Here is a 10,036-nt window from a genome sequence, read left to right as displayed (position 1 = left end):
AGCTGAGCGGCTGTTTTGGTACAATGCATTTGAAAATATAAATCTTGGCTCTGGGATAGGCTGGTGACCTGTCCAGGTTGTCCTCTACCCCTGACCCCAGTGTCTGCTGGGATTTGGCTGCAGCTTCCACCGCCACCCTCAAAGGATAAGCAGAAAATAAGCGAAAATGAATGAACGGAGGCAAATTGGCAAACTTGATGGACGTTTTGGCTCCTGGCAAAGCAGCAGTGCATGCTTGGAACAGTTGTTATGTATCAGGCATGAGTCCAGCTGGCTCCACATCTTTCGTGCAGGAGATTTGACCAACGGAGTTTAGCATCTGGAAAGAGCCTTCAGTGAATTCCACAGAGATGAGCATCTGCGGAAGGGAAGTGATGTGAGAGTGTAAACAAACCTTCATGTGTGAGCATTTTGCATCGTATACAACACACAATGCAAACAAGACAGTCAACTCGGGCTGCTCAGTTATTTTCTCGATTAATTGATCTGTTGTTTGGTCCAAATGATGATGTTCTCAAATGTCTTGTTTTGTCCACAAACCAAAATGAAACAGTTTTAATGATTAATTTGTTATATGGAGCAAATAAACTATATTCTGTACACAATTCTATATACAAAGAAAAATATTCACATTTAAGAAACTGAAAAATTATTAAATTATCAAAATCATTGACAATTAATTTAGTACTTCAATTATAATCAGTTGATCACACAATGAAGGTAAAAACAATAAACATTGTCTTGATAAGATTTTGGAGCTCTATGAACCACCAGGAAAACTCAAGTGCTACATTGCATTGATTATATACTATTTTCATAGATTGTCTGATGTATACACGTCTGATACTACAGACTGAATGTAGTGTTTTTCTCACAGATCTGCACAAATATCACACAGTAATAATTTTCAAATATGTTTTTCAAATAAAAAAGTGATTAATGACACACAAATGACAATTTCCTCTGATATCGCGAATCATATCGCATTCATAACTCCTGTCAAAATAATCGCAATTAGATATTTATTTTAAATCGTCCGGCTCTAATCAACATTCAGCCTAACAATCAATATTCAATTATCATTCATACTTTATACTCAAGGCCCGGGATGTGTATTAAGCCTCCATGCTTCAAATAGTTACTGGTATTCAATATTTTACATCTGGAGGTTTCATGAAGTCGGTGTCAGTGGCTGTAGTGAGGTTATCTTTAAGTGTTACTGAGTCAAAGGGTCACATTTACATTGCCGCCTCATCTTCTGCTGCTTCTGCTTCCCTATTCTTCACATGCTCAGTTTGCTGATAGTCTATCCATCCATTTTATCTGTCCTTTGAGCGCAGTAAGGGGAGCTGTCACCAATCCCAGCTGCCACTGGCTCAGAGGCAACGTAAACCCTGGACAGTTTCCAGTTCATCACAGTGTTTCTCAATTTCAGCCAAGGATCACCAACAGGTCGACACGATAAAAAATATTCCAGGGACCCCCCTCATGTAATTCCCTTGTACAGAGCTTAGAGAGGACACAGGTTTGAAATGAGGTTTCACAATTCCTTTCAATATTTGCCCTTTTTTGGCCACATTCTTACATATGGCCTTTAACTCTTACTCTAATATTAATTGTCATATTCATATAATTGTTGCTTATCTGGACAGTGGAAGGCGGTTGGAGCACCCAGGAGTGTCCCATAAGAACACCTGACTAAAAAGGGGAAAATGAATGTCAAGTAAAAGAGTCAATGTCAACATACATCATGCTCTGTGTGAAGGACGAACTAATAGCAGCAAAAGAACACTGCTGTAAAATTGTGTTCTGTTGCTGTTTTTGTGAGGATTTTCTTCATGACACTGATGGAGCCATAAATCAACACCCAACAAAAGCCTGGTGCTTGAGGATTACTCATCGCTCCTAATCAATCCAACAATGACTCATATCTGAAAGCCAAGGACAGTGGCGTCGTCCTGCAAGAATAATTGAAAAAAAGAAAAATCTGGCTGTGTCAAAATGAACAATCATTGCATTTTGGTAACTCCTTGCGGCGGTTGACCTTTCTTCTTCTATAATAATAATTTCCTGCAGGCTGTACAATACAATATGCAATGCTGCCCTCCACAGTTCAAAGTTTGTTATCACAATTCAAAGTTCTCCATCTGACCACGAATGTTATCACACCATCTGAAGAATAATAAGAAGCCACTATGCGCCTCCACACCGACACAGGCTGAATTTGATCACCATTTGTTCCAACAGTCCTTCATTACACCTGCACAGAAACATTACCACGTGAGTCCAGAGAGAGACAGTGGCACAGTGAGGTAAAGAGGGAGAGGGAGGGAGGGAGGGAGGGAGATGTTCTGCAGTGAAACCAAACCAGCGCTGCTGCAACGAGTCAGCCAGCGATACACACTTTCATCTGGTACACACACACACACTCACTCACAGGGGACTCTACATCAAGCAAGAGGGGCCTTATGGCAGGAAATGTGTCACTGCCACACACTGCCCATGTGATGGCAGGCAGGCAGCAGCAGCAGTCATCATCCTTGGAATAATTAGGGTTGACGTGCATAGTCCTGGATTGGGTGTCCTGATGAGAATATTGCGGCGATGGCAAAGGATAAGGGCGAAAACAGGACGCTTGAGTATCAGCAAACTTTGGTGAGTTTCATGTTAGGTCAATATAAACATGTTCATTCATGTTGGGCTGTCATATGGTCGCACGTGTGGCCAGAGGTGCTGCTGCTGCAGCTGTGTCCTGTTTGAGGAGGACAGCTGGAGATTGTGTGCAGGTTTAATTTTAGTGACAATAATGTGCACATTTTTCTAATGTGTTTGGTGTTACCTGTGGGCTGCTCTCCCTCTACTTTCTGTCACGTGTCCCTCACTCCATTCACCTTGATCCACAGGTGTTATAAAAAAATGTTTACATTTATTTTAGACTGCTGGATTAATTCATTTAGCTTTAAAATGCACACTGGACTCTTTCTGATCAAATGGCCATTACTAAGAGGCAATAATATTCTCCCTCCACTCTATGTATTTCGCTCACGTCCTGTCTTCCTTATCTTGTTCCTCTTTTGTATCCCTGTGTCTTTTCCTCCTCTGCTCAGCCTGTTTACGACAGTGGCCAGACTAAAAGTGGAGAGTTTCTGAACATTAATTGCCTCATGCACTAGTTTCTCCCTCTCGTGTCATCGTAGGACTGACAGTGATACTCTGGGGCACTTCACACATGGATATCTATATTCAGATAAAGGGACAGAGAGGGAGATAGGCAGTCATGCATTCAGTCAGTGGGTTAAAGTGTCCTTGCAGCCTGATTTCTGTGTCTGTAACTGTGCTCCTCTTCTCTTTCCATTTTGTGCTTGTGCGTGCGTGCAGGTATCATGTCTTTTGCCCATGTTTTCTGCTGGTGTGTGTGAAGATCAATGCCGTGCTGTGTGTCTCAGTGCAACGATCAATAGCAATGTAAAATGGCAGTGTGAGCCTCTGACGATTGGAATTTGCTATCTACCTCCCTCTTTCTCCTCTGACCTCAGCACTCAGGATCAATGGCTCCTACATTCACTCTCTGCATACCAGTCCATTAACCAAGAATAGATAGTGAATGGGCACCTGTGTTTTGTTTAAATCATGCACAAGCAGTTAATAGTGACAGCACAGTTAATAGCTCCCCACAGGTGAAATGCTGTGTTATCTTGTCCTTGTGGAAAAGTGAATGACGTGTGGAGATCCAGCAGATATCAGCCAGGACTTCTTTCTCTTTGTTTAATGATGTAAATGAAGGCGCACAGGTGTTACAGCTCTAAAATTAGACTCCGCTGTTGACTAAAGGATCCTGTGTGTGTTTCAATGTCTTTGCCATCAGCAAGATTTAGAGGATTGTCAGTCATTGATTTGCTGGGATTTTGGCAGTGGGGGACACACACTGCAGGACTGAGCAGATGACACAGAGTTGATATAGAGGGGAAGCAGAGATCTGTCTGATAACGTCCCCAGGAATAGGCAACGCAGAAATGTCATCTCTTTGTTCACAGAGAGAGAGAGAAAAAAGCAATTTTCTCTGAAGTATTCAAACATATCTGGGAAAAAATCCTTTTACAGAATCAACCTCTCATAGACTGTAAAGTGTCTGATGGGAGGAAAAGGAATAAAAAAAGAATTCATTAATTTATGGCTGCTGTTGGTGCTTGAGTTTTATCATCAGTGAGCGTGTCATAAACCTATTAAATATATTGTCATAAATGAGCTAACAACCAAATAATTGATATAATTACATTGCAAATGGCCATAATTATATTATGGCCATTTGCAATGGCCAATTATTATTATTATATATTATCCTTCTGTCTGGAAAATCCACCCTAGAGAATAGAGTTATTCAATGATATTGTATATCATTGTAATAATGATAGGCTGTATTTTCTTTTTTTTCTGTATCAAACAGACGTCTTGACATTTTTGAAGAAAGGGTTTCGCAAAAACATCTTTGAACTCATTATCCAAATGGAACTGTCAAACATTGAATAGTGGCATTTTTTCTAAAACAAGTCTCCACATCATACTTTATCTCAAGTAAAATTTTTAATGGTGGCGATTTCTCATTGGCCCTCATTTGTTTGTACAAGTATGGAAACCAGCAGATTTCCTCATTTAACCTCAAGCAGCTTTCTGTGGTTTCCATCTTTGTGCTGTCTCTTTTTCACCAAAATAAAAGCACGCCACCCACTGGACTGGAGAGTGCTGTGCTACGTGTAGCATGCACAGTTGAGGCAGATATGGAGTATAACCCCAGCCTTAGACCAAACTGAAACTGTCACCTGTAGGTTGTTTGAGAGAGGGCCTTTCTGTGTGGGTGTTTGCATGTACTTGGGGTTCCTCTTGCAGTCCGAAGACTTGAAGATGTCTAAGGTCTCACGTGTAAAAGAGATTCTACTTAGGGATCCATGATATTATTGGCACGAAATTGCCTTTGAAATGTATTATTGGATATCGGCAAAATGCCCCTGCTACCTCCTTGACTTCTATCTATGCTGGTGCCCTCTCCAATATATGCAACAGGACGTCGTTCAAGTGTGTCAAGTGTGGATGTTTTTTAAAGTGTCTGAAGCAGATAAATATTATGGGAATTTCACTAAAAAGACAAAATTACCATACCCACCTTACCCATGCACTCTTACTGTCAATTGTGTCCATAGAATTAACCTCTGTATGTTTTTGGACCGTGAGAGGAGAAAACCCACGCGCGCATGGGGTGAAAATGCAAACTCCACACAGAAAGACCTGGCCAAGAAAAGTGGCCTGGCTTCCTAATTAAGTCAAATAAACTATGTTTATATAAGCATTAAGATTCCTAACAAGCAAAGCAGTGTGTATGGATTTGGTGCAGAGGCTGCTGTTGCATGGGGAGCGATGCTGAGAGCAGTGATTGTCAGCTGGAAAGGAACCGTGGTCTACTTGGGTCACTGGCTTCAGCTCTGCTTTCAGTTGCAGTGCATGCTGGGATGGCAGGCAGAGGCGATTAGCCTTCATGGCATTTTGTGGGCCGGATGGATGGAGCAGTTATATCGGAGAGAAGGTGGGTCAGAGACTGAAAAGAAAGGAGACGGAGACAGACGGTGTTGTGGTGACTTGGTGTCAGTGCTTGCCGCCCTCAATCTGTAGCCTTTTGAAAAGCTTTTTCTCTGAGGTGTGGGAGGTCTGGATGTGTCATAGGGTTTTGCGTATGAGTTTTCTTTTTTTTTTCAGGAGTGTGGGTTTGCTCCATGGGTCTTCTCTCATTGCGTTTACATTGCTATTGTGTGTGGACTTTCACCTCTTTCTATCAAGCCACTGGGGAAAGCAGTGTGAGAATTTTACAATCTTTCACACTCACCCACTCTTTATGTGTATTCTTGTGTAGGAGAAAATGAACTGTACCTACACATACACACAAGAAAATGTGTGTCTCCATCTGAGCAGATGTTAGCGATATATATATATATGTGTGTTCCATAAGCAGCGGGAGGTTTGAGTTTTCAGCTGCTGCTGCAGGGAATTAAGTCACCTGAGGAGGAAAAGCCACCGCCCAACATCTTCCCCTCACCCCACCTTCACTGCTGGCCACTGCAGCACTGCAGAAATGATGCACAGCACACATGCTGCTGCTCTTTCTGTATGTACACACATATTTATTTATATATATATCACTATATAGAGAGAGCGATATATATATACATGCATCAGTGTGTTTGTGTCAGAGCGACGTGCTGCACTGACCACTGACAAGATCCAATTCTCATCCTTTCTCATCTGGTGTCATATGAGCGCATTTGAAACTGCACTACTGCAATATATGTACGTAAAATCAATACACGAATCAATAGGAATACTTGTGCAACATTTGCAACATTTATAAATCGAACACTTAAGTGTGCTATGCAGAATTGAGACAGATCGTGTCCTGAGCAACAGTGACGCAATAAAGAAAATCTTCTTTATTTATGTATTGTTTGGTGTCGAGCATCGCAGACCCGTTGGGCTAGGAAAGACAAACACATTGTTTGCGGTTTTGCTTCCACCAGGTTTAAGAATGTCGAAGCAGAATTACCGCACTGCTCATTGGGATTCAGTGCAGGTTTCATGACAACTTTCCTCGTGCTCTGGGACACAAACATAGATGTTTGAAGAGAATTTCAATAGCTTATATTGTATCTCAGCAGTTTTTGCTCACCCCGTCACTGTTGCACTCTCTCTCTCTCACGCACGCACGCACGCACGCACACACACACACACACTTTACAGGGGGTGATCCAGTTCCTCACACTCAGCATTCTGTCCGTTCTCGCACACTGAGACTGGCTTGAGTCAATTCCAGGTCCTGTCACATTCACAGTAACCTGCACCCTATTAAACAGACCACTGCAGAAACAACAACCGGGGAAAATAAAAATAATCTATCTCAATTCATTTGTCCCTCAAAATAGACTGTGCTCACTGTACTGTGGAGGGTGTTTTCACAAACTGAAGTCATCCATCTAAACAGCACAATAGCCATTTGAAGAAAAAAAAAAAAAAAAAAAAAAAAGTGATATGCTTGCACAGTCTGTCAGAACCCTCAGAGGATGTAGTGCCTCACAATTTACAGTGATAAGCAATTGTTGACAACCTAAACTGCTCCCATTGTGTTATTCACAAACACAAAGGGAGCGTAAGTGTATTTCTTCTGTTATCTCAGTCCAAATCAGCACTCTAATTGAATGCTTTATAGACTTAACATCCTGAACGGCACAACACTGTGAAATAATCATTAATGGGCGAGGACTATAACACATCTGGGCTCCCTGTCCCATGAACATATGGCATATAACTGTAGAAATCACAGTGCTATAATTGATACTAATCTTTCTCTCATAACCAAAATGTCAATTGTCCAGTCTTGTTTCTTCCATCTCAGGGAACTCTCTAAAATTAAACACAGACCATTTACTACTGTTGAAAAACACACAAAAAATGCCAAACAGCCCGAATTATACTGTTTTATTTACTGATACCAACTTTAGAAGATCAGATATTTACACACATACTGTAGTTGCTGCGTATTAAAATGTGTCATTATTTATTAATTTCCCCATTAATATACAAGTTAGCAAATTTACTTGACTCTGTATTATCATTTGATATCATAAATAAATTTCCTCCAGGCAGTGCTGACAGTGCATTGTGATGTATAATTGATGAAATTATACGACTGATTGAAATGTAATAGTTGTGCGCGATGTTAATTTTGCGCTGAAACTATTTTGTAGAAGTGTTGATTCGTATTTGCATCGCAGTTTGAAGGATGTGCTTTATTGAATTGAGAGGTGCTCACGTCTATATTTATTCCACTACATTTGTGGGGGCCGGGCCAAAGACAAGAAAAGCAATATGATTTAACAGCACCAGTGAACTGGAGTATAAATGCAATATAACATGGACACACTGAGTTGAATACAAGAATATGATTTTGAGTTCTTTAAACCAACACATTTAGCATGCAGCTGCTTTTCACTGCAGCATAACATCTTGATATTTCTTCACATTTCGTGGGTTTTCTACAAAACAGTGAGACGTTTTATTGTCTTGCCCTGACTCCAAGTAAATCTCATTATATACCTGCAGCACAAACCTCACCCTCGTGGTTCAGAGTCGTGACGCATCCTCATTTGAAGAGATGTCACTTTCTCGATCCTTCAGTGTCCCTGACACAAGTGTGTGTCGTATTTTCATTTGTCTCTTTCTCTCATTTGCTGCGTGTTTTTTGCGTGTGTGTGTGTGTGAGTGACTGAGTGTGTGAGTGTGTTTCTGACTCATAGACATACAAAAGCAGCAGTGGGATGAGTCAAACCTGTCACTTCTCTCCTCTCATTCAATGCTCACACTCGGGTTAGCCCTAACGTTAGTCTCCTCGATGCACATTCCACATGTTATCACACCACTATAACAGTTAACTGCATGAATCCATCATTCTCACTGCAGTCATTGATCCCATTCATTCACGTGACAAAAGTGAGGATTAAAATCATGTTAATAATAAAACAGCACAGATGAAGGTTTTAGCTGTTTTTCCACTACAGTGTCAAATATGGGTCTTTTCTGTCTCTTCACAATTCATTATTTATCCTGACGTACAGAGCCTTGGGAATAACTGAATAATATATATGTTTTAATCTCATCTGTTGTACTCCATTTGCACATGGTCTGACTTTAAAGTGGCAAAGTGAGTGATGCACAGATAGTAAGACTTAAGAGGAAATTCTGACAGACTTACAACTACTTACTGTTTCTAAAGTACATAATTTGGCATTTATTTCTAAGATTTCTTGTAATATACAGTAAATAGGGTAATTCTTATCACAGTATTGATATAAAATATAACATTTAATAAAACTAATTTGACAGTTTTATTGGAAATAACTAGAAGAAGGCTGATCTGCTTAGTAAAGTTGATTACTTTGTGGTTTATGGTACAGATTACTGTCTTTATGGCTAAAGAACTATTATGGGCTGAACTGGAATTTGGAGCAATGTTCTCTGTGAGCATAATTTAAAAAAACAGCCAGTGGGAGACAGCGGGCTTGAACTGGTTTTAAGGATTGTGATGTGGGAGGCAAACTGACAAATGTAGATACAGGAGTTGGTCATGTGGGCAGTAAACTGGTTACAGATAAAAGCTCATTTAACCCACAGTGTCCCACCTGCTGCTCTCACGGGGGACCATGCTCCAGATGGCGCGTGATTGCCTTCACACAGGCCCAATAAAGAAACACTAACAGGCCCATTTTATAATTCTAGTGGGAGTTTGTCTCGTGCTTATTGTAGAAGACCGTACGTATGCATATCATTGGTTTGCCAACACAAAAAGATACAGGAAACTTGTGTATGATTTTACTCGCCCAGTGTTGCAGTGATGAAATGTAAACCTGTCAGAAAACAGGAAAGCCATCAGTATTTTTATGACAGATATGGATCATTCAATTCAGAAAACAACTGCCATAATATAATGATATAATGACATAATGATCTTTTAATGTAGATGACTTGTGTCATTTTGGATTACTCTTTTCTTAAAGGGGACATATTATGCAAAATCAACTTTTTAAATCCTTATATTTGGGACGCTGTAGGCCCTACCAGTCGCCAAAGTGTGAAAAAAGATGACTCACTCGTGTTTTTGTGGTCCTCCTCAGTCTAAGTACAGGAGATAAAACATGCGGCGTTGACTTCCACGCTCACTGGGACGTCACAATGCGATAAATTCCTGGAATTGTTGTCTCGCGGAGCTCCCCTTTGTCCATAAAACACACGAGTGCTGGCGAGGGCAACGGTATCTGAAAACCGGAAATCCGCAAAGTCTGTGAAAAGTTCTATTCTTGGCTCCACAGTGCAGCACAGAGTTCTACACAAACGTCCATCCTCAGAGGATTTATCTGTCCAGTGGATACATGTTATATATGACGGCAATGTGCCTGCTAGAGCCTGAAAATGATCACTTTTCCAAATGCTTAGTTTTACTTTT

At 40.7% G+C, this 10,036-nt stretch overlaps 1 protein-coding gene across 1 annotated transcript in view; it reads left to right on the top strand.

Annotated features, from left to right (window-relative positions):
• Window positions 1–2,604: 2,604 nt before the first annotated feature.
• Window positions 2,605–10,036, top strand: part of clcn2a (chloride channel, voltage-sensitive 2a) — a gene marked incomplete at both ends in the record, with an annotated part of 36,636 nt that continues 29,204 nt past the window's right edge. The window contains one exon of the mRNA XM_083889581.1: window positions 2,605–2,655. Coding sequence (XP_083745707.1) covers window positions 2,605–2,655 — 51 coding nt within the window. The remainder of the gene's footprint in view (window positions 2,656–10,036) is intronic.

The sequence above is a fragment of the Microchirus variegatus genome (genome assembly GCF_963457635.1).
Source record: "Microchirus variegatus genome assembly, chromosome: 5".
Lineage (NCBI taxonomy): Eukaryota > Metazoa > Chordata > Actinopteri > Pleuronectiformes > Soleidae > Microchirus > Microchirus variegatus.
This window is presented reverse-complemented; position numbering and strand designations above follow the sequence as displayed.